The sequence below is a fragment of the Gasterosteus aculeatus genome, chromosome 2 (assembly GCF_964276395.1).
Source record: "Gasterosteus aculeatus chromosome 2, fGasAcu3.hap1.1, whole genome shotgun sequence".
NCBI lineage: Eukaryota > Metazoa > Chordata > Actinopteri > Perciformes > Gasterosteidae > Gasterosteus > Gasterosteus aculeatus.
Genome location: NC_135689.1, coordinates 18,874,170 through 18,899,903, shown reverse-complemented (window position 1 = coordinate 18,899,903; position 25,734 = coordinate 18,874,170). Strand labels below are relative to the sequence as shown.

The 25,734-nt window shown below is 42.4% G+C and overlaps 1 protein-coding gene across 1 annotated transcript; it reads left to right on the top strand.

Annotated features, from left to right (window-relative positions):
- The first annotated feature begins 16,095 nt into the window (after nt 1-16,095).
- LOC120829901 (serine/threonine-protein kinase SBK1) lies at nt 16,096-24,809 on the top strand. Its single transcript, XM_040194493.2, has 4 exons — nt 16,096-18,779; nt 19,697-19,865; nt 20,301-20,503; nt 22,231-24,809. Exons 2-4 carry the CDS (start codon nt 19,703-19,705, stop codon nt 22,870-22,872), a joined length of 1,008 nt encoding a protein of 335 aa, XP_040050427.1. The 5' UTR covers nt 16,096-18,779; nt 19,697-19,702; the 3' UTR covers nt 22,873-24,809.
- Nucleotides 24,810-25,734: the final 925 nt, after the last annotated feature.

The window sequence follows — 25,734 nt, the reverse complement described above, 5'->3', positions numbered from 1 at the left end:
ATCATTTGTTCAGTGACTTTATGCATTTTTGGTGATTTTTTTTGCGGCCTTTCTCCATGAAGGTCGAAGGTCAGGGTCAGATACAGTGCACCCTTCAGGTAAGCTTATCAATAGTTAGTGCTTTCCAACATGACGGTCAAAATCCCGCAATCTCTTTAAACATGTGACCTCCCGGCCCTGATCCGCCCCCCTCCCCCGTTCCCCAGGGCCGACGCTAAGCTTCCTACCTACAATCTGTCTCTCACGCCCATCCACACACACACACACACACACACACACACACACACACACACACACACACACACCTTACACCACATGCTCAGAGAAAACATTGGGCGACAGGGAGATGAAAGCGGTGAGAGATTTGTCACGACATCCTCACTGCTTGCAGGTTTATATCATGGTGAAAGGCGTGAAAGTAACCAGTAATAGATTACAAATAGTTGATCAAGAAATGAAATATTTAATTGTGTGGTCATAGTGATAATGTCTGCTTATGTTGTGAACGCTACAATATATTTTTGAGTAAAAAGTAAAAATAAGACCTTTTACAAATATAAAAAATATGTAAATGTCCATTTTCTATCAGTAGCTATTTTACATGTTAACATATGCAATCTGAAAACAATGCATTTCTCCTACAACACACATGAACTGACTTTTTTCATTCCCTCTCATAACAATGGAGACTGATCTGATAACACTACTTGATCATCCAGTTCAACAAGATGAGCAAGATGATAAGTTAAGCATATTTTCCCTGTACAAGAAATCCACGAGCAGCATGATATGGAAACGAACCCTCAGGTACCAGTTTACTGGAGAGCACTTGTGTCAACATGTCCCATGTGGAACCACAAATGTGACTGAAACAAACAGGATTGCTTTCGTATTTCCACTTTTATTTAAATATGGATAATTATGGCGGAATCCATAGATACACATATATATATATACACACAATATATATATATATATTTATTAAACATGAGGTGGAAGTGGGTGTCCCTTTATGTGTTTCTCTTTTCACAGTCACACACAACCCCCCACCACTCCAGGTCCCCAGCAAGACCCTCTGCTGATCCACAGGCGTTGTCACGGCCGTTGAGAAGGCGGGGCCTGCTTGGGTTCAGCGAGGGCGTTTAAAAAAAGGGGCCCGTAGGCGGTGAGGCTGCGTGTGGTGTGTGTTTGGGGGGAAGCGAGAAGGATTATTCGCTGGGGACCAGTAGTGTCTGGGGGATGCGGGCGGAGATGTGCATGTTCTGCCAGCTCAGCAGCATCTTTTTAAGAGCTTGCTGACGGTGTTAACAATTGAACCATCCACTGTAATACACCAGAAGAGAGGGTGGGGGGTCAGTGCGTGTGAGACAACGTGGCGGTGACCTCGGGGCGGCTCTCCCCGGCCGGTTGTAGCGCAGACGCTAGAAATGAGCACAAAGACCGAAAAGGGCTCCTTTCCATCTTCATCACTCTTCCACCCCTTCCCCCGCCCCACTAATTCCCCATCTTCTATCTAACCCCCATATGTGTAGATGTGCACACATGGTGACACCCCCCCACCCTCCACGGATGTACAACTCCCCCCACAGTGCTTTCATTTCATCCCTCAGCTCATTTACCACGCGGGCACTAACCACCCAGTGGAAAGCAGGTCTGAAAAAAGGCATGAAAAAAAATATAATCATCATTAAGGCATCATAAGAACCCAAGTTCTGTACTCACAGAACCGAACTTCCATTTCACATGTATACATATTTACTTTTTATCAGTACTCATCCCAAAATAACAAGTCATGAAATAAATATGTATAATATATGTTGATTTCATGAATAAATATGAGACAGGCAACAAGAAATTCGTGTTGTGTGGATTTTAAAATTAAGATTGTAATTGGATTTATCCGTGTGGATAATTGCGCGCAATCAGAATAATGAAAATAAATAATGGATAAATCATTGTATGCCTGAGGAGGTTAAAACAAAGGCTTAAGATGCTGGTTTGAGATGTTGATTCCTGTTTTAAAATTTCAAAAAATGTAATTAGTCAAATTTAACACTGTAACTCTTAAATAATAAAGATAAAAACACATTTCATTGTAAACAGAAACAAAAGAACGTTTTTTAAATAAAGAAAACAATGGGAAGGACGTGGGCCATGTTCAAGCCCTGAAAATACAAACATGGCACGTGGCAACTTTTATTCCAAACAACTCCTGGAATTTTGGAACAAAGGGTGTTACTGTTTGTGATGATGGGCTGTCAGATAAACGTGCCTGTGGTCCCATTGGACATTTTGTATTGGGGTTTCTGTAAATGGATCCGTAAATGGGTTGGTTTGGGAACCCAGGTCTGTAATAATGGTCTTTCTGTTTAAGTCCGTTCATCAGCACTTTCCTTTCGGTTCCTATCAGTTTTTTTCTCAGATGAGATCAGAATTAAATCAGTTTATAAAGTAAAGACCACCTTTTCCCGCACATAAACCTGCAATTAAGATTTACTGCTAATTAGACTGGAAACACATTTAGTGCCCATTCTGTATTTCTCTAAAGAGAGGTTGTCCCCCGGGTCAACGCCCCCCCTCCCCCAACCCCCTCCCTCGCTCCTGCGGTGATTCCAGCCTCTCCCCCTTCCCTCTACATCTTGTGCCTCTTCCTTCTCTGCTAGTTCTCCTCCCCAAAGATCCAGAAGCCAAAAGCGAGGTCTCTCCCCTCTTTCGTTTCCTCACTTTGCCCTCACATCTTTTTTTTGGGGTGAACCCCATGACCTCGTCCCTTTCACATTTACTCAGCCCTTAACCTGATTGGTCTGTGGCCGGTCTCACTGTCAGCATGAGCCTCTAAAGGTTTCATATATTTCACTAACAGGAGCCCTCACAAACAGGCCTCTGTCTGGGTCAGGCACTTTGCTCACACATTGTTACAAGGTGGCGTGATCGGTGGGGTGATATGTGACCTCACATCTCCTTCTACCCCCTTTTCTGTGCTGCTGCAGCGGACCATGGGTGGGAGCATCACAGAACACTGGTACAGGACATGGTATATATCGGTTCCACAGAGCCTACATACGACCCCGAAGAAAAAAAAGGGGGTCATGGGGTTGCATTGGGTGATGATCATGTTTTTAATAATGATTTTTACCAAATACAGTATAAACTATTGTGATGTGAACTAACTGAAATGTCTCACCGCAAACTAAAACTTACTTGCTACAGAACACATCACACGGTACCCAGAATAAATCACTTCAGCGGAGAAGCTTTTCCCAACTTGTGTGTAATAAACCTGTGACATTGAGTTGGAGTTGTCATGAATGTATTAGCTCTTCCTATCCAGCATTTGTTTCCAAAAAGGAATGCATGAGTGATTCACCAAACAGGGTGAGAGAGGCGGTGAATGTGTCTGATGTATACAATCTTTCACACGTGAAATGAAGGTCAGTATTAATTAATGTATTTAATGATATTTTTGAAGTTTTGAAGTCTAGCTAATCTATCCCTACACCTAATTTGCATTAAGCATTCTTGTTCTAGACCTAACTAAGTAAGTATTTCAATCTTTTAAAAAAAAAAGTTGTTTCCTATGAAAGTTAAAGTTCAATTAAAGTTTAAGTATGTCACAAGCAGAAATTGAGACATGTTTCTGGACTTCAATAGAAAAGAACTGAACTTACAGAACGCTACAGAAATTGGTGGCCGACCACTCAATTTTGGCATTGGTAAATGGTGGGGCGACCATCCAACAACAACAATCAACAAACAACTCTGTTAAAGCATACTGACTGATAATGTTTGCCACCATTTCTACCGAGATGACATTAAACGTATTTATATTCTCAAACCAGCCAACCTAAATTCTTTGGACCTTATAGTTATAAATAAAGGTGAAACATGGTAATATTACTTTGTTTTAATAGCTCTTCGCCCCGATATCCCAGGTGTTTTGTAGTCAGATGTCACTTTAGCTTAGCTGGCTAACACCAGCGAAACACATGACCTTTTCTCCATCTCCCGTCGCTGTTCAATAGAACCAAACTCTTAAACTCCATCGTGTTGCCTCAATTTAGCTAGTTTTGTCGGTGAGCTTCACGTGGTGGCTCCATGCTAGTCTGCTAGCCACCTGGCATCGATGCTAATATGCCGGCTTTATCAGAACAAATGGTCCTCAGATTCCGATATGTACTTTGAACACAATGTAGTAACAGCAGATTTTTGTGTCGTGATAATGAGGAAAAAAAGAAAATGACTGAATAAATAAAATGCATTGCAATGAAGGGATACGGACCTGGGATGTCCTTCAAGAACTCGTTCAAATGCTGCAAACAAAATGGGCCCTTCAATCCGTGCAGCTCCAGGAGGAGCGAGGTGCTTAGAGAGCCAACGCCATGCCATTGGCCCCAGAAGAGCCGGTGATCCAATGATTGATGAGATGCTTAATGGGCCAATGTGGAAACAAAAAATCCAGGGAGGAAATGCCTCTCATCTCCAACCACTCATTAGCATTAGTGTAGGACAAAACGGTTGTTAGACACTGTATCGGCTGGTGTGTGAGTGTGCGCAAGCATGTGTGTATGCCGATGCATGTTTTCATCCCCGCACGTGCACATTTTTATGGGAGTGTTTGTGAGGAGGCTCACGCAAACACCACCTACTAATGGGAGGAATATTCGATAGGAGACACTTACACCACTCAGCTAGACCATAATGCGAACACAGAGCCATCCTCTGATCCAAGATAGTCTGCTTTCTTGGAATGTTAATTGGAGCATTAGCAGATGGTCTTTGTATTTTATTGGACTCTCTTTCCCGCAGAGGGAAGTAGTTATTTATTTTCTATGTAACTAGATACCGGGAAGGGGAGAATAGAGAAGCAGATTTAATGATTTTTTGAATGATCCACATCCCCATCGTCAACAAGATGCAAGTGCGAAACACTTGAAAACTCGCTGTGTTTTAAACAGAAGTTCATGACTCATCTCAGTCTCCATCACCTTTTTTTTTTTACCACCCATCAGGGCCTCCGAAGCAAAGTGTGCGTGGCAACAAAGCCAAGCCTTTCTTGGAAATGACCCACAAGTGAATCATGATGGGCTTGAGTGGCCTTTGAAGTCAAAAAGAAAAAGAGGCCTTTAGGAGAAAGGGTGGAGAAAAAAAAACTGTCCACCCTCACTTTCCCTCCTTTTTTCCAGTCTCTTTGTGTCCTCTGTGAACTTGCTCTGCTTGGATGAGACACAAAGGCTCCTGAGGAGAAAAGGCCCCCAGAATCGCAGCGGCCGCCACACACAGATTCTTTGACTGGAGCCGGCCGTTGGAGCACTTGTGCTCGCTCTCCACTAATGTGTGTGTGTATAGACCCCCACCTTGTGTAATCTATTGCTTCTCATTCCCACATTGAACCGAAAAGGAATGTGACCGCTGAACATTGCAGAGGGCCATTGATCTGGAAGACAGCAAGTGTTTCTAGGGAATGCAGAAAAAAAAGGTATTTTATGAATAACACACTTTAAATCACAAAACATGTTTGTAGTATAGTTAAGATTGAACTAGATGTAGAATCTTGTTGATGCATGCAATCAAATACATTTCCAATCTTTTTTTTCTGAGAATACTTGATGATATTTTCTTGGGGAGGGGGGTCAGTGTAAAGCATCCAATTCTTTCCAGGTGGCAGTACTGGGAACAGGTGTGGTATTCCAAACACCCGGAGCTGATATCCTCACCAATTGGAGGGTTCCGTTTTTTGTCTGGGACATGCTCAGAGGCGCCTGCAGGCTCTCGCTGCACTGTTTTTCTTTTCTTTCTGTTTTGTTTGAAAAAGATATTGGGTTAGGGCCTATAAAATCCCTCTGGTATGACTTTAATTGCAGCATGGCCCCTTTTTTCCAAATGCTCTGCTTAATAGTTTAACATGTTAGGTTTTCTGTGACACTCCTGCCTGTACTCCCCTGCTTCCTCCCATGCAGCACGCTGACAGTAGCAGGTGGGAGACTTTTGTATCAGCAACTTTCGTTCTGACGTTTTATTAAAGTCGAACGGGAACTCGCAAAACGTCAAACTCTGCAGTGGCTGTTTTCATTAAGTGGAAAAAGACGAAAGATATTTATTTGCTAAAAGAAACCTTTGAGAACTGGGAACAGACTCTTGAGAAAACTTCCTAGTTCACTTCCTTGGCTGTGACCTTCTGCTTGTCCAATTCCACCCACAATGACCCAGCATGGGAATGTGGAAGATTGAGGCTGCCAGAAGCATTCCATGGCTGATCGGCAGTAACAAAAGCATCGCAAAGACAAGGGTGGGGGAGAAGCCATGAAAGACTGGGGAGGGTGGAGAAAGGGGGATGACGAGTTTGAGCGGGTATCGGAAGAGGCTAGCAAGAAGCAAAGAGAGCATGCAGAAAGGGATAAGGAGGAATGAGGGGGAAAGAAAGCAGAGGGAGGCTTGTAGGCTGGACACCACCCTGTTTCCCATGGTCCCTGCAGACGCAGGACCTCCACCCGGTCCCGTTCTCACACAGCACTCCCCTCAAACATCCGTCACATCCCATTACTGCTCACGCACAGCTCCCAAAGAGAACTAGGAGGGCATGATGAAATCGGAGGTCAAAGTGAATTTGGAGGGAACGTGATGAGGGTCTTTAGGTTACGGGGTGGTACAGCAGAGACCTTTTTGTCTCTCGGACCGAGCGGCACCTGAAATTTGGAGCGCTGAAGAAGAGAGGATGTCAAAATGATGTTTTCAACATGCCTTCATCTTTTTAGAGAAGATGTGAAGACTGTAATTCTCAAATAATGCATGAATAAATGCTGAGAATATAAAGATCTGCTGCAGCCAAAATTGACATGACAATGTTCTTGGATCTAATTTGACCTGGCAAGCTGAGCCATTGGCATTTGGTTCTTTCTTTGGAATTAAATGATCTTGCCACAATATCAACCATTTTAAATGCTGGTGTGATTTTGAAAATGTTTATTTTAATATTTCCAGACATGCTTACTGTCCACACACTGTGCCATCATGTAGATGTGCTTTTAACCTGATAATCTCCATGTTTGATAGGACTTAGAGGGCTGTTAGGGCGATTCACAAAATTCAAAAGGTTTTTTTTGTGTGTTATATTAATTTTTTTTCACCAGTAATCTACAAACCATTGCTCACATAAATTCCTTCCAAGCTTCTCATGCCCGCCCCTCCTGCTCCTCCTCCTCACCGAAGATAACCACAGGAGGTGGACTTCAAGAAGCTCAGGAAGACAAAGGCTTTGAATAAAAAGATGGATTCCCCTTACCCAAAGACACCAAAACCGCAGGGTGTTTTTTGCTTTCACATAGAGAAGCAGATCATTTGCAGCAACATGATGGACACATTCTTTGGTGGTTTTCAAGTAGCTACTGAGCTGTTTTTTTCATAAAATGGAGCAATCAGCCACATGTCGCTTTCGGCATCGCCGGGCAGTTATATGTGTGAACCAATCAGTGCAGATGTGTCAGTGATAGCTTTTCGAAGAGCTGAAATAATGTAGTTGAATACTCTCACATTGCATCAATTTCATATCCTAGAGAGAAATTACATAGATTTTGTTTTTGGAGGCAAAGCCTGGAAATGGGGGAACAGAAGGTTATGGTCCCAAAGCAGCCAAACTTTTGTTTTACGTTAAGGGTGCGGAAAGCCTTCGATGGAGGTCTCACTCCTTTGTTCTCGTCCAGGCCGGAATCGATGAATCAAAAGAGTCAACTTGCTCAAATTCAAGAATCTAAAAGTATTTAAAAACTAAACAAAGTGATAAGGAATACAATTACAAAGTGAAATACAAAGCGAACAGTGAAATATTTCGCAAAATAGAGAATTCTCTGAGCAAGTCTAAAGCGACTTATCAAAGCGGCTGCAGGAATATTCTAACAGTCCTTTCCCTGCGTTGGTCATTTGAAATCTCTTGAGGTGTGTCTTCTTGGGTGCATTTGAATGTCATCGGCTTCTCCTTCAAAGGGTCTCCTCCTTCACATCGAGGTGTGAAGCTGCTGCTGTAACCTGAGACCTTCTTTGTCCTGTCTGTCCCTCACATTCCAATGCATTCAATGTAGATACATATGGCTTTATGCCTCAATGAATATAAAATAGCATGCACAGTTTGTCTTATAACTAGTACACTTTAATCACAACACATAAGATCTAATACAGTTCATGTGGTCCAACACTCAATACATTTGCCTGAATCGGCTGTCTTATATTCAGTTGCTCATCTACTACCTGACAGGAGAAAAAACTCCCAAAAAACCCTCTTTGGGGAGAAAATTGGGAGAAATCCATAAAGGACGGCAATTAGCTTCCGTCCGTAGGTTTTAACATCACATTGTGACAGAATGTTAATGTGTACAGTGTTTATATGATTTACATGACTATACTTTGTGTTTGATTCATATTGCATTCACTTCATCTAACATAATAATAACACACAAACTACAATGCTAACACTAAACATTATTACACGTATTATAATGTCCACCACTAGGTGTGCCCTTCTTGCTTAAATCCCTGTCTGATGCCATGTGATATATATATATATATATATATAAATGGGTATTTTCAAGATAAGTAAGCCGGGTGCAAGGCACTGCCCCCTTTCATTAATTACAACTTCTTATTTCTTTGAATGACAGGAAAAAGAGCCTCAGATGAAGATGAAGTATTTGTGTCATTATATCAATATGTCACATATTCAAGTCAGTCAAAGTGTATTGGCTTTCCCTTTTTAATGTCATAATAAAGACACAATGATCTTACGCCCTGCGGAAGATAAACAACTCTGAAATTAAATATTTAGCTAAAGGAGGAACACGTTATTCTGGGAAAAGTCAGAATACAACCCGAGCAGCTTTATTGGGATAAAAGCTCTGAGGAAGAAGCCACTGCAGACTGATCCCGACGTTATTAACATCAAAACCAGTGGCATTCACACACCACACACGGCCACAAACTGGTCTACAGCGCTCTGCAGAAGTGCTCATTATTATGGAATCAGAATTTACACTTGTCAGCAGGCACAAGGCCATAAACTAACACACACACAGCGCCATAAACACTCCACGACACTCTATCAGGCCCTTATCCACCAGGGCACCTGGAAAGAGGTTAGCCTCGTGATTGCATGTTGGGGGGGGGGTGCGCGCCTGAGTGTGTGTGTGTGTGTGTCCATCGATGCGGGGAATCCACACTGCAGGGTCTGACTGCCTAAACATGGGACCGGTCTCCACAGACTCGCACTGTCTTCATTGCAAACATCTCTCCAATCGCGCGCAATCCCTTTCATGTCAGAATAAAACGGCTCTGCTCTGTCGTGTCCCGGCACACACGTGGCGGGAAGAGCGCGCGTGCTCGTGTGCAGTGACCGACACAATGAGGACGGTTCGTTTCACGTCTCGCTTGAGATGCGCGTAGGAAGCCGCGCAGGGAATTCTTAGAAGCCGAACGCGGTCGTAGCAAAGAGGAAGGAAGGAGCCACGTGACGAGACCAATGGCGACACGCGGCCGCGCGCGCGGTGCCTCCTGGATGGGAGAGATAAAGCCAGTCTGCTCTCTATTCCGCTTTTTTTTCTCGTGTCATTTCCATTTTATGCAATTTGAAGCTTATTTTTTTATTTAGATTATAGGTCAGCGTGGAATGCTGCGCGTGGTCGGGTTCAGTGAGTTCATATAATATTAGTACACTTTCTTGTGTTCTCTCACTGGAGTCACAGCGCCCTCTGCTGGTTTCAACATGATTGTGTCGAGACACAACAGGTGAAGAGGGTATATAACACAATAGTACTATGACATTTTCCCAGTAGCACGGGGTAGTAGGGGTAGTAGTATCTCCATGTTTTTAGGAATAAAATGATGTATAAATCAGGCTTTGAATAATTTATTAACAGACCTTTACGGAAAACCTTTAGAGGTAAAGAGGAATGTAACTGGAAAGTTTGATAGGTGATGACAAAGATTTCTGGCTGTAATAGTAACAAAACGTATATGTGCAGTAGACATGACGTGTCTACTGCAGACGTGTTTGTTCTTCATTTTAAATATTATTAAGTTTCATAGAAATTGACATTTGAAAAAAAGAAAAAAACGGAAGATACTTGTGGGAAGGGGAGGCCCCTTTCCAGTAAACCCACACTTCCTCTTTCTGTGGAAGTCAAACGCTGCCGCATTTCACTTTAAAAACAGTCTGCTTCCTGTTTTTTTTCTGGGGTTTCTTGCCGTTCAACAGTCCTGCTAATAAATTTACACAAACTTCCTCCCCACCCCCATTCCAGTGTCAGAATAGCTCATTCTGACACTCCGACCTCCGATCAAACGTTGAGCCGTGGCAGCGGTGCTGACCGGACATGTGGTGTGACGGTGCTTGCCGCGGGTCTCCTTGTGGAGCTGTCACTCAGAGCTTCACCTTCCTCTCTGCCCGTTATCCCGCTGGCCCTTTTACACTGCCCTCCTTGTGAACCAAATAGAATAGGGTTTTATAGATTAGAATTTTGGTACTTAACGTGCACTTTAACCAACAGCTTTTTCTTTTATGTTTCAATCAATTTTCTTAACTGTTTTTAAAATATCCTTGCTTATTTGGATGTTTTTTAATGGCTTTATGTGAAGCACTGAATTTCTTTGATGTTGACATCTGCTATACACATAAAATTGGCTTGCCTATTAAAAGGTCTGTATGATATATATTTATTCACATTAAAATAAATAAAAGTGAACATTTGGAAGTAGTTATGCGTTGTTATGGAATGCTTACACTGGTCCACTGAACATCCAATTGGGCTATATGTGGTCCACAAAATTGTCACACAAAGTTTGACATACTGTGGGGACTCGTCTTCCTTCTCTAACTTCAACCAGTTGTGAAATAGCAACAGCAGTATGCACACTTATAGGAAACCTGATGTCTTAAATTAGCTATGTAACACTGTACTGCACACATGGAAGTCTTCAAATGGGCTTCATGAAATACAGTTCTTGCAATGTGAACCGCAGGGGAAACATCAGCGATCCGGTTACATTCAAGCCATCTCCTTCTCCTAAACTGAGATGTTAATGTGTGCAGAACGACCAGGCTCCAGAGGGAGCTATCCGGTTTCTCTCTCCCATGTTGCAGCATGCGGGGACGGAGCCGGGATAGCAGACTCGAGTTACACGTGGTGCAACATTTATCTACGGTAGGAAGAGCACATTCACTCCGTGTAAATAATGCCTTAGGCATCACTAGGTGGCGGCATTTCCCTTTTCTATTCTACGGTTGTGTGTGTGTGTGTGTGTGTGTGTGTGTGTGTGTGTGTGTGTGTTGGCCTGGTCTAGTGATTGTTTTTTTTGTCATTCTTGATTTACCCAAAGGAATGTGTCTGTTGTATTTATATGTTTACCTCGTGCCTGCTCCCTTCCAGGGAGACCCTGAGCTATTAAAATATATTTTGTTTGCGCTTGCCATGCTCCCTTGTTGCTAACCTGACTTTACAAACCGACAAGGTAGACGATCACAAGGGAGGAAAAACGTGGTTAACCATGGACACAAGAGGCAGGGAACGATAAGATTGGTGTGTTCACACAAAACGTGATGCGAATTATTCGCGCCACAGGATCACATACAAAGTCTCTTAACAGACGTTCAGGCATTTTTTGAGACGAGTTATTTGTCGGTAATCGCGTTAAATGGCTGAACGCACCAAACGCGAAAGTTGAAATTTCTCAACTTCGAAGGTTTTCAATGGCTTGACGCTGCTGGACGATAGCCTATCTGCGTTGAGATGCTCCTCTTGTCGTCACTGACGTCCTGCAGACAGTTGCTGAATAAAAAAAAATGGAGGGTAAATGAACAGTAACGTTAGCTTTGTGTGGGTACCCCGAGCTGCTCGCTGCATCCTCGTACCTTCATTGCAATCGGTCCAGAAAGACCTCGCGCTTCTAACAGGATACAACCATACATGCCTTTTTTTACAACATCCCATCACTGCACTCAATAGAATACATTATAGTGTAAAATAATTGTATTGCTTAACGACACACTGCTACTGGATATTGGTAATATTGTAGGAAGTCTGCTCAATAATAACGTGTGTGTGGCTCTTAAAAGAGACGTTTGAATGTGCTTGAGCACATCGTGTCTTGCCAAGGGAATATTCCCATGTATGTAATGTGAAGGTGGTGGAGTCCGGTCACCAATCCCAGCCAACCAGCTATCAAACGGGCTAACGGGTAGCATCACGTACCGCTGGAAGCAGCAGTCATCCAGACGCAGTTCCTGTAGAAGTTGATGAATTCACCAAGCTGTCTGCACCAACAAATGCTTTTTTGTACCAAAATACAACGATGTTTGGTGGTCCGACGTGAGTAGGACTTCCACAACAGGTAAATAGTCGTTACGTCTTTCGTGGTTGATGTGGAGGAAAAACAATGGCGAAAAGTTTAACTATTTCAGGATGATTAGCCACGACCCCTCTTCGTCGCATCCAGCGCGTGATGGGATCCCACCATTAAAAGCCAACATGGTGGCACCTTATAGTTCAGTAGTAAATTACTACGGACACAGTTTTCAACAGGAGCTGGATTTGTGTTAGTCACCATGGAACTGTAAATGTTTAGAACTTGCCAGCTTGCTTTCCTCCCCGATGAGACACCATAAACAAAGATTTAGTGACTGAGACCTTTTTGTCTGATATTGCCACCTCCCTCTGAGTATTGCAACACTCCGCATCAGCCAAGTTTACAGAATATCAGCCACCATCAAGCTATTCTTAGTTGTTGATTCAACACAACACAGCGTATCCAACAACTCAGAAAGACCTCCGGGGGATCAGGCGTACGTGCTATGCCGCTATGCGGATACATTTCCAATTCTCCGCTCCCTGATAAAATCTCGGCGGAATCCGCGTGCCACCATGTTACCCCGTGTCAGGAATAGCTGCAGTGACATGGCGATGGCTCAGCTTCACGACGGACAATTAACTCAATTAGCAGGAGCCACAGGGGCCCTGTTGTTTTGTGGATGCTGTTTTGGAAGTTTTGGAAGATTTGGACAGCTATGAGAAAGAGGAGAGTGCACGTTGTAAGGGTACTATGGTGTGAGGACTGCCTCGGCCGTTACTCCTCATGCCATAGTTTGGTATTTAAGGAGGCATCAAACCATGCATCCTGGTCATAAGTGGGACGTAGCGCAGCAGTCATTGTGCAGCAATCTCCCTCCGGCCACTTGTGCTGCTTTCACACCTCAATTTGTCATTTGTTCCAGTCAGGTCTTTGGTGAGGCTTTGCTTTAGGAATATTAAGATTATTTACTAAATTAAGATCATTCTGTAATGCAGGAGACTTAAACTATAGATTGAGATTATAAACACATGTTTACTGAGATAATTCATCAAGTTAGAAGTAGAGTCCTTTTCTCAGACTTCTATACAATTAGACTTCTTCTCTAGCTAGCGTAGCATGAAGTGCTAACTCTAGTAAATGATGTGATAACGTACACTGCCAGCATTAGCTCCTTCTTTTCAGTTCCTGAAACCTATTTCTCATTCCAACCTTTTCAGGTAATGAGTATTACTGTTAAACATTTGATTGATGACTGAGAGTTGAGTCTCAGTCATCAATCAGTCACCATGAGTTGCTCCGAAGCTACAATACTAGCCTGAAAATGAAGAAAATCTGAAACAAAAAGGTAAGTGAAGCCAGTCAATTTTCAGACCCAGTTGTGAGGTGAACAAAGCTACTTTTTCTACCACAGTTTGAGTATTCGTGGTAGTAAAATGGGAACTCATCCATCTTCTATTCTGTCTTGCCCACTCAGCACCTAGAGATTTTTAGACTATTCAGATGTTGTCAACCATATCCATAACTATCCTAAATATTTTTGTCCACGACCAACCAACTTACCTCCTCTCTACTCATCACCAAAGAGGAGACGAGGGCCAAGAGCCCAGGTCCACATCATGAAAAGCCCTTTGATTGGAAGATTGTTTGGAAAGTTTTGTTTTCTTGAATCATTTATGTTAACTCATAATTTAATTTGTCACTATGGTTGACTGTTAAGCCCCAAAAATTAAAGAAATATCTGAACAATGATAATAAAATGTTGCCAGAGCCTAAAATATTACACCTACAAACATATGGGTAACGAGTCAATTGAGGAATTAATAATTGCAACTCTGTCACTAAAGAAAATACAAATTAACTATGTTATCCAGTTCATCAGGTGAGTTTGAAAACCAGTGTATCGTGTTTCCAGAGGTGTAGCTCTATCGGGCAGAAAGCTGACAGTGAAGCCGTCCGTCTGTAACCATATCTGAGCAGCCTGTCTTCACCCTCTCCATCAACACTAGCACTGCTGTAAAGCCCATCCACTGACTAACCTTTCTATATTAAGGCCCACTGACCATCTCCCCTTGTTTGACCATCAGTTCTGTATATTATACACATCGCACATTTTCTGTAGCATATCACACATGCACTATTTATTGACCGCTGATTGCTAATCAATCTAAGTCAGAACAATATATTGCATATTAAGGAGACATTTTTGTTGGGATTTGTTAATGTTATTTATCCAATTTTATTCACATATTTATGAAATATGATTACTGGTATCAACGATGCTTTATGAGAGAAGTAATGGTTGTTTATTACATTAATATCATCAAAATTCCCGAACATCTGCAGAAAGTTACTTTCATACTGTATTACATTATGTTTCTATAAAGACTAATTATAGGCTGATTTTGTGATTATAGATACTGAATCAACCATCACTGATTACCAATACATAAGAATAACCATAAAAACAAATTTGGGACGGTGTAATAATCAGGAACCTTCAGATCTTGAAAGCAGCAGCTGAAGAATGTATTATGTAATGCTGAAGCCGTGTGTATGTGATCGATGTACGAAGCATCTGCCACTAAGAGCTGGTGAATATGCAGTTTGTCACGCGCAGGAACCATATAACCCGAATCACTACCAGTGATTAATACATCTTTTCTCCCACAGCTGCTGAGTGTCACTTAATGGCTGTGATAACGCTCTGCCACAGCCGCCCTTTTATAAATTATGAAGAAATAATAATAATTTACCACAGGCCTGTTCAGCCTCCTGTTTAATTGGTCATTGTTCAGACCAGCTATTTGAGATAAGTAGTTTGTGAGGAATTCTCCAGTCAAAAACACCTTACTCTTTTTAAGATATGCATCTGTTAAACAGCTGGTAGTTACACCATTACGAGTAATGATAAAGAACTGAACGCCCCTAAGCATAATTGGGTGTTGGATATGGTTGTAGTCGAGAAGGGGTGAGTGTCTTTATTTATCCTACAGTTCTTCTGAGCTGGTTTTAAGGCCTGCAGCTTAACTGGTTTGGTCTCATCGCTGTTTCCAGGACAAGATGGATGATTTACTAATGTAGCTGCATAGCACAATACAGTCGACTAAGTGGGCAACAACAGTAGCTTGTGACCATAGGGGTTAATGTAGCCAATAAAAACCTACATTTCCCTGGATAATTGGTGAACCGGCAAACGCTATATTAACTTCATAAAGTGAATCAGGAAACATTTATTGCCATAATATGTCAGACATACAAGGAATTTAACTTGGCGGTTGGTGCATAACAGCAGACAGTGCGACAATGGACGACAAGACAAGAGGGATAAAATAAATATAATTCTATGGGTTAGTAATATAAGGCTAAGGGTTAGTTTAAAAATAAAGGAATAAAAGCAAAAAGTTAAAAATATTTAGATGAGTGTTTTGAGCTTACAGTTTAGTGTGCGGTTCCCAAGTGACTAAAACATTAATTAAGAAGTGACATCGGCCCTTGTGACATAACACCTCAGACCAACTCGCCACATGTTTGTAAATAACTTGGTGCAAAGTGTAGCTTTTGGACTCATGCACTTTTGCCATTCTGGACTTGTTGCATTAGTATGACGGGCATCTTGCAAGTAGTGATGGCGATGCTCTCTGGCAGAGGTACAACTATAGGACTGTTTCCCCAGCCTATATAGACAATTATAGGAGATGGATATGAAAATTTGAATGATGATTGAACCTGGTAACCACAGTACTATGAGCACCACCACATGTTAGCTGAACTTGCTGTATGTGTCTTGATTATTAACTCAACACTGATAGGCTTTTGCAAGACAGAGGCACGCAAAATATTTTGCCCGGGTTGAAAACTGATATCCCTCTATCTAATCTTAATAGTATCTGCCTCATTTCTTATGAACTCTCCATGATCTGGAGGCTGGAACCTCATCATTTGGGGCTGATGTTCGTTCCGGTCTTGGAAATTGTATTCTTTGCCTTCATATTTGCTGCATGTCAAAAACAAGAACATTTTGAATCCCTCTCCATATTATTGATGGGAAATAGCAATACGTTTGTCACTATTATTCCTTCACTCAAAGCTAAAAGTACCCATGTGCTCTCGAAGTTGATCTCACAATGTTTGCCAAAGGAGCTGCAAGAAGTCCGGGTATGTCACAGCTCTGTAATTCTATTCCTTTGAAACTGTGAGGACAGCAGTCGTACCGTGACGAAGAAGAAGAAGTTGGAATATGGATACCGTCTGGCACCTCAAAGACATCCTGGGATGTAAAAGATCCAAAATATGACGTGACCCCATGTCTGTGGTGACAGCGTAACACGATGATCAACCTTCAAAATTCGCTCCACAACATAACGAACATAACTAAGCCTCCCCCCTCCCCCCTTGAGCAGTGGGGAGGACTGTTATGTTGATAGACCGCTAAAGGGCCACTTTTAGAATTGATGTTCATCGAACATGCCCCATTCATTGATAAACCCTTGGTCTCAGACCATAATGAGCCGATTTGAACATGTAGCTACTCAATCCATGTTAATGTTCCTTAGACGGGTAAGGGTTAGGGTTAACAAAATAATGCAAGCTTTATTCCAGTCATTTCCAACAAAACAGCATTTTGTAGCATCAGTAAAAGGACGGTAGTGACTGACACCCCCGTTGACCCACCACAGCTCTGTGGATACTAACACACCAAAGTATCCTTTTCTTTTCATCAGTGAGTCTGGCTCATGTGTTCGCTCGGTGCCATCAGAAAAAATAGCAGGGGTCACACCGCTGAGTGAGACAACGCCCCATTAGACCTGCCAGAGTTGTCGCCGACTACTCAGGGGACTTGTCTGTACGAGTGCCACAGCTTGAGTGCATTCATGGCTTCCAGTTCAGGGCCATGTGTTGAAGTGGAAAGTTCTAACCAAGAAGCAGTGAGTCTAAGTCTTATGACCACATTTATAATGCGATTGACAGTTGCTACAATTTTATGAAACGGATTATTATGAGGTAGGCATAAAACTGAAAAAGCCAAGAGAGTCTGGCTTTTCCAAAGACATGAAGAAATATTACAAACTCATAACAAGAGGGTTTAATTCCCTCTCATTTTCTTCCTTTATTTTATATTTCTTTGCAGATGATTTGATGATTTTGAGAAGTGACACACACTAAAACACCATCATAGTCATCCACTGTATGCTAATGCCTACTTACAAAATGAGCATTGGCTCGATTGATGTTCGAGTGCCATTATGTGAATTACATGCCAGATATCTTGCAGGTTAAACGTCTTTGGGAGGGTTTGCCCGTCACATTACTGTCTTTGTTACATTTGCAACAACAACCTTGTTGGCCGTAGGAGAAATAGATGTAAAGGCTATTTCAACAAAATGTGCCAACAACGAGTTACGCAGATGGCTTGAAAAAAGGGGAATTCCTCCTGACGAAAGATCTACGTCGCCTTCGAGTCAAAGGGTGAAGCAGTACACCAAAAATCCCTGCATGAAAGAACCTTTTCAAAACTAGGATTGTCAAAGTCCTACCAGTGACACACCAAACTCTAGAGACGCACACAACCAGGGAAATTCTAAGAATATTTATTTACTCAAAGATAAAAAGGTAACTTTAACTAACATTAAAGGCGTCTGGTGTCAGTCATTTTGGAGCCGTAGGTGAGTGCATGAGATAAAAATGTGTATGCAATGTTATGTAGAGACAAACCATAATACCAAAAAGGTGTCTCAGGAAGGATAATCTGCCAGTGCCACTGATTGCATCAGGTGCATCCGCTTCATGACCCTGTGCGACACCCACTTCCATTACCTGCAGGGAAGGCAGCCGCCCTGAGAGGCCGCCAGAGCTGTCACACAAGTAGAAAGTCATTGTTACACACTATGCCAAAACTACAATCACTCATCATGTTTTTGCTCAGAGAATACCTCGGACGATCCCCTAAATGGGTGAGGTCCCCTTTTTCAATCTAGAGGAAAAAATGTATTTATTCTTAATTTCAATACGGGTGGATGAAATCCATTGCTTGAGAGTGAGTCACGGTGTGTACTTTATTGAGCCATGATGTACTGCACCTGTTGACATCGACCTGAGCATTCCATTTCAGTGCGCACTCAAAATAACAGATAGATTTTGCACGACGGTTACATGCTTACATCTGCGTGTGTGTGTGTTTGTGTGTGCGCAGAGGCAGTTTGTAATCAGCTGTCAAAGTGGGCTCTGGCCCCATCACTGCATGTGAGAGCAGAGCTGCGTGTTGAGCAGTGAAAAGCTCCCAGGTCCACTGTGCAGGCGGATCCATGCAGCAGCAGTAGGAGTAGCGAAGCTGGAGGACGGAAAATCACCCAACACTTCTTCTACGTATTGATAACATGGCAGTGTGAGTCATTGTGTTTGGTTCTGACTGTTTTCAGACTGCAGTGCCTGTACTGGGAACCATTTGAAAAGAGGTAAGACGTGAAACTTAATCAATATCTAAACGTAATCAAATGTGATGTCCCATACTTCTTCTATTGGATGCTATCACTGGCATTAATAGCTCCTTTTAAAAACAGGATAACACAATATGTATGTTATAGTATGATGCAAAATGTAATATATTGTTTTTTTTTAACTATTAAAACTCAAGATACGTCTTTTGTACATTTGGCTCATAATATTTAAGGATTCACATTTGCCATAATTGTGATATGTGCATTTGTGGCTAGTGCTGAAATCAAGTATTAACACTATTATCAAGGGTTAAAGGTATACAGAGAAGAGAGATTGAATGTTAGGACCAAGTAAATATTGAAAATGTCAAGTGTCAAAACTGTAAGTCAACTACTTATAGAGGTCAGAGGTCAGAGTTCAACATCCTACTGCCCAAAGGAACGGGTCTCTGTATTGGACACAAGCTGACTGTTTTTTTGCTTTCCTTCCATCCATATGATGGTGCACCTCTTCTGCACCCGGTCACCAAGAAACAGACCCATTAATGGTGTTTTAGCTAATGCAATCGCAGTAGACTTTGCAGTCCATGAATGCATAATAAAATAAACTGTTTCTATAATTAGGGACATTGATGGTGATATACTATTGCCCTTTAGTAATTCAGAGGTTTGTGGGTTGACATATGCTCAAACTACGTGTGGTCTGGCCACTTTCTTAATCAAAAGCCGAGCTGGAAGACGTGAGTTTATAGTTTTGGCTACCGAGTGCCAAAGTAACACAACTGAGGAAAAAGTGATTTAAAAACTATTTGGTCTTAAAAGGCTGTTTTTTTGGTACAATGTATTCCAATAGGTAAGCACTTTACGGCAGTAAAGCTACGTGTTCATACCACTAATGTCTGTGGTAAAGTATTGGTATTCCTGTCCGTGTGCAGGACGAGATGATTGAGCTGGACCTCGATGGAGGGAGCCTGATTGATGAGCTGATAGAGCTGACGGCTCAGAGCCTCGGCCAGCTGGAGATCCAGGAACATTTCAACATCGTCAAGGAGATCGGTCGAGGGAAATACGGCAAAGTGCTACTGGTCACTCACCGCTTCAGAGGTATGATAGCAGTTTGCAAAGAATGACATTTTAGTCATTGTGAAGGAAGTATTTACATGTGCTCCAAAGCCCTGCTTATCCTCTGAAGAATAAAACTAATTCAATTATAAAAGGACAAGATGGGTGAGTACTCTCTTCTAACAGGAACTTTCTAGAAAACTCTAGAGAGTTAAACGAAAGTGGAGCGATAAACGACTTGGTGTGAACAAAGAGGACTGGAGGCCTGCATGCTTGGAATTTGAAGAGCTTTGGAACGGGGGATTTGGGTGGGGGGTGTCCGTGGGTGAAGAGGTTTCCAATGACATGAAAGATAATCGTTTTAGTGTACAACATAGTTTCACTTGGAGGTCACATTACTGACTCACTTTCTCTAGTAAGACAGAATAAGCATTGTATGCACACTGTGATAATAATAACAGAGAGCATGATCTGCAGGGACTCCCATGGCCTTGAAAGTGATGCCCAAAGCCTCGACTAAGCTGCAGGGCTTTCTGCGTGAGTACTGCATCTCCTTACACCTGTCCTGCCACCCCTGCATCGTGGGCCTCTTTGGCATCGCCTTCCAGTCCAATGAGCACTACTGCTTCGCCCAGGAGCTTGTCATCGGTAGAGACCTGTTTGCTGTCATCCAGCCAAAGGTGAGTCAAACATTGGCAATCTGCATCACTTGAAACTGCTCTACGGCTCTTCAAAGAATTATTCAGAAATGACCTGGTCGAGTCAAGTTTTGCATCCAAACGATGCCGCACATGCAGCAAAATTTAAAAGTTGACTTTGTAGAAGAAAATTGATTGAAGAAACAATGGCAGAGAGAAAAAGGAAAAGGATATTGTCCGACTGCAATAACCATATATACATACCGTACTGAACGGTGTTTTTGAACTGAACAAAGTGTTTTTTTCAGGTAGGAATTTGTTATGTGTCCAAAATGAGAGTTCATGTGGACTCTCTATAGACTATAGTGTAACGATGACCCTGTGCTCAGTCCGAATGCCATGAAGTCCAACTGCCTTTCATTCTTTCTTTAAGCGTTGTTTTGTGATGATGCTTTTTAACTTCTTTTATTCCTTTATGTTTTAATATTTTATTCTATATCCCTCTAACCCATATTTTATTTTTTTCCTCTTATACTATGTTGTCTTATCTTTCTTGTTGTCCATTGCCTTACTCTCTGATGTCAAATTCCTTGTATGTCTGACATATTTTGGTAATAAATGTTTCCTGATTCCTATTCAACATCTACATGCTCCCACTAGGACAAATCATGCAAAATAATAAAATTTACCACCATTGCTACGCTGATGACACCCAGATCTATGTGCCGCTATCACCAAACGACTATCGCCCCATAGACCTTCTGTGCCAGTGCATTGAGCAAATCAAAGACTGGATGTGTCAAAATTCCCTACAACTAAATGAAGACAAAACTGAGATCATTGTATTTGGTGCTAAAAAAGAAAGGTTTAAAGTAATCCAACACCTTCCCTCTCTGTCCCTGAAAACATCAAATAAAGCCAGAAATCTGGGGGTTATTATGGATTCAGAGTTACACTTGGAGAGTCACATCAAATCAGTAACAATATCGGCCTACTACCACCTCAAAAATGTAGCACGACTTAGAGGGCTCATGTCAGCTCAAGACTTAGAAACACTTGTACATGCCTTTATAACTAGCAGGCTAGACTATTGTAATGGTCTCCTTGCAGGTCTTCCAAAAAAAACTGTCAGGCAGCTCCAGCTTGTTCAGAACGCTGCTGCTAGAGTTCTAACAAAAAACAAAAAATATGAGCACATTACACCAATTCTTAAATCCTTACATTGGCTCCCAGTATGTCAGAGAATTAATTTCAAAATCCAACTGCTCACATATAAATCACTACATGGTTTAGGGCCAAAGTATATCACTGATATGCTTCCACTACATAAGCCTCACTAAGATCTTCTGACACCTATCTGTTAGTGATTCCCAGAGTAAATACAAATCCAAACAGCTGGAATAAACTTCCTGAAGATTTAAGACTTAACCAACTCTGACCACGTTTAAAACAAGACTGAAAACTTTTATGTTCAGCTTCGCCTTCTGCTAAATTTGACCTACATTGCACTTTTAACCTCTGCCTTTAATTAAACAATTTAAATAAGATTTTAATTTATAATTTTATTTACTGTTTTTAATTGTCTTCCTGCATTTTATTTCACTTTATTGAATGAAATGTTATGATGTCAAGCACTTTGAGTCTGCCTTGTGTATGAAAAGCGCTATACAAATAAAATTGCCTTGCCTTGCCTGATTCTGACATTTTTATTCCGGCTTTTTTTAAATGCCTAAAATGTACCCAAACCCCCATGCTCATTTGTCTTCCAGGTGGGCATCCCAGAGTCTTCAGCAAAACGCTGTGTTCTCCAGATTGCCAGCGCTCTGGAGTTCATCCACAGCCACGGCCTGGTCCATCGAGATGTGAAGCCTGAAAACATCCTCTTGTTGGACAATCGTTGCTGCCAGGTCAAGCTGGCGGACTTTGGACTGGCCCAGAAGAGAGGCACTCTGATACGCTACATCATGGGAACCCTTCCCTACATGTCCCCAGAGCTCTGTACCGTGGCCCTGATGGAGGGCCAGAAAGAAGTGACCGCTCCTCCACTTAGCGTGGAGCCAAGCCTTGACACCTGGGCCTTCGGGGTGGTTATCTTCTGTATCCTTACGGGTTACTTCCCTTGGGAGTGCTGTCTGGACTCGGACGACTGCTACCAGGAGTTTGCCGACTGGTGCCAAATGGAGGAGAGACCCAACATTGAAGAGGATGTCCCCCCCTTGTGGAAAAGGTTCACTCCAGAGGCCATGGAGATGTTTGGAAAGCTCATGGCCCTGGATGTAAGAAAGAGGTGTACGGTGGGGGAAGTGAAAGCGTACATGGAGAAAGATTGGCTTAAGAAAGTAAATGTGATCGGGCAGCAGCCCACCGCAGAAAGAGTTAGTGCTGAGGTGGAGGTACAGCCTATTGCTTAGTGGTGTTTTATGTCATTTTCATTTTTTAATAAACCATAGACAGCATGTCACAGTCATTGTAAATATTTAGATATATCGCTTTAGTAAAAGTCCTGAATTCACAACTGGACTTAGATCAAAAATGCTTAGCCAATGCTTAACAATTGCTGCGCAGGGGTAGAGAGGGTGCGCTGAGAACCGCAAGATTGGTGGTTCGAGTCCCGGCTGCCCCATGTTGAAGTGTTTCTGAGAAAGACACCTAACCCCTAATTGCTCCCCGGGCAAAAATGTAAAATGCCATGGGTTAAAAATGTAATGTAATTTGCTTTGGATAAAAGCGTCAGCTAAATGACCTGTAATGTAATGTAATAAACTTCCCTGGTTGTTGTCAGGGTCTAGTGGTGGAGGGAAGCAATTGCATTTATTTGCAATGAAACTATTAAAATATTGCTTTCCCGAGATGGACTGGAGTAGAAGTATCAAGGAACATTAGTTGTAAACACTCAAGTAGTATCTCAAATTTGTACTTTCACTCAAAAGATTGATCTTACACTCAGTACGGTTTACTGGTTGCAAGGAATACTATTCAGCTTATGCTTTATAAAGAAAAAAATAAATAAATTAAACCATTGAAAAATCAATCAAAAATTGATATCAGAAACGCAAAAAAAAGCATGTGCACAGCATGTTTGTAAAAAAACATCCACTTATCCTTGCCCTTTTCATCCCCTCTCTAAGACATCACGTTACACTTTTTGAAGTTAGAACCAAACCCTTTGTCCAATGTCTGTGTCTCGTGTACCCCCCCAATCCTCCTCTCACCTACTTAACTGACCTTCTAGAGCCCCTTCAGAATCATCAGTCTCCCCGGTGCTTTCAGGGTGCCATTGGCCGTGTTGGAATGGCAGACCCAAACTTGGGCTGCAGCCAGAACACCGTTGGCCCCCCATCTTACTTTACAGACTATATTGAGGATGTTACACTAACCAGGGTCATCTTTCAGCTGACCTCTGGGTCCGACTGCACATCCAGGCTGGTCATGCAAAACAGTTCTACAACTACTCTCTTCACACACACGCACTGTAAGAGACAACATAGTTTATTAAAATCGTGTTTGTATTTGTATACTAATGTATTCGACTATAAAAAAATCTTGCCTCACAAAATTCTGCATACGATGAAGAGATTATGCTTTTCTGCTAAATTCATCTTTGGTGGTCAAAGCAGATGAGCAAAGTTTGATTTCAAGGAAACTTATCGTCACATGGTTTCCTTTGCCTGCCGATCAAAGATTGTTCCATGCTGTTGAGACGGCCGTTGTGGTTATGTTTATCTTATCTACTAGAGGGCCGTGTTTCGAATATGGAAGTTCTTTACTTAGGGTAGGTTGATAAATCATCCAAGGGCTTCCTTCTTGCACGGCAGCCTCTCAGTCCATGGAGATGCAAAACACGCTTGACTGTGGACACTGACACCGGTGTTCCAGCAGCTTCTAATTCTTGGCAGATCTGCCTTTTGGCGGTTCTCGGTAGACTCTTCACCCTCCTGACCCATTTTCTCTCAGCAGCAGGTGATAGCTTGCGTTTTCTTCCTGATCGTGACAAAACAGTGCCATGCACTTTATACTTTGGAGCTGCTTTGAAATGGCTCCAAGTGACTTTCCTGACTTGTTCAAGTCAATGATTTCCATTCCATGCTGAGCTCCTTTGACTTTCCCATTGTAGCGTTTGTGGGTGTTTGTATCCAATGAGCTCTATTTAAACAGCCTCAGAGACGTCATCAGCTGTAGTCACTCATAACCACTCACAAGAAGTTAAGAGGCCATGAGGCTCATTTCATTGACACAACTTTATAAGTCACCAAAATTGCTAATTTATGTTGCTGTATGTGTATTTTTGACCCAGCAGATTTTGTCGCTTTTTTCTGTTAACCCATAATAAAGTCAGAACCAAACTTCATGAAAATTTTTGTGACAAAGAAGTATCTGTTCCAATAACTCACACTGTCCAATCAATCAGAGAAAAATCAGAGTTGTAGAAATAACGGGAAACTCTAGAGAGCCATGGCATTATGTTCTTAAGTACGTAAACTTTTGACCACAACTGTAAATGAGTTTAGGCGGTCCGAACCTCATGCTTGAGCAGGATTGGTCAAGTAGAGGAGCGAGACAGCAAGCAATCGATCCCCAGCACATCGCTCCTGTAGCAGTGCTCATGGCTTCGGCAGGGCGGCGTGTGGCTGAGAAGCTTGAGAACTCTAAGTTCCTGTTTAACGTGTAGGCATTGGACTGTCTGCGTTCACTCAAGCAACCCAATACGTTGAGAATCAATATCAGAGCCAATGAGTGTGTCATGATAAAACACTTTGATTGAACTATATTTTTAGCTGTATTATTACCTACATTATCAACTGTATTGCATCAAACCGTGAACCGATTTTAATGCGTATTTCTGTGTACATGGATGAATGAAAACACATCCGAGGACAGCTTGCTGGCCCTTTTTGAGGGAGCCCCTGCGTCCTCTGTGGCCCGGCGTTTGGAACGGGCATGTTGAGCTGGATCCAGCTGCCCTGACAGGGTGTGTTCTACCTCGGCGAGCCTGGCGGCCCGCACTGCGCGCCAGGCATGACGCCACAATTCATACATGCCTCTTCCGACAGACCCTCCGCCAGGTGCTTGAGGCCAAGGCAAGAGGGGCAGAGGTTCATGGCCGTCCTCTGGCTGAAGAGGAGCCATACAGGTCCTACAGCTGGGAGAATGAAACTTGGTTGCTTTCCGTCAGCTTAAGCGGAAGCGCTCTGCTGGATGTTACTAGGACTGGCAGTGAGAGAGGCTTCTAGCCTTCTTCACCTCGACAGCCGTCGCAAAAGGCCAGAGACATA

Coding starts and splice junctions, on each gene's coding strand:
- LOC120829901 (XM_040194493.2), top strand. CDS start 19,703: ATGATTGAGCTGGACCTCGATGGAGGGAGCCTGATTGATGAGCTGATA. Junction 19,866..20,300: donor GGTCACTCACCGCTTCAGAG/GTATGATAGCAG, acceptor CATGATCTGCAG/GGACTCCCATGGCCTTGAAA. Junction 20,504..22,230: donor TTGCTGTCATCCAGCCAAAG/GTGAGTCAAACA, acceptor TTTGTCTTCCAG/GTGGGCATCCCAGAGTCTTC.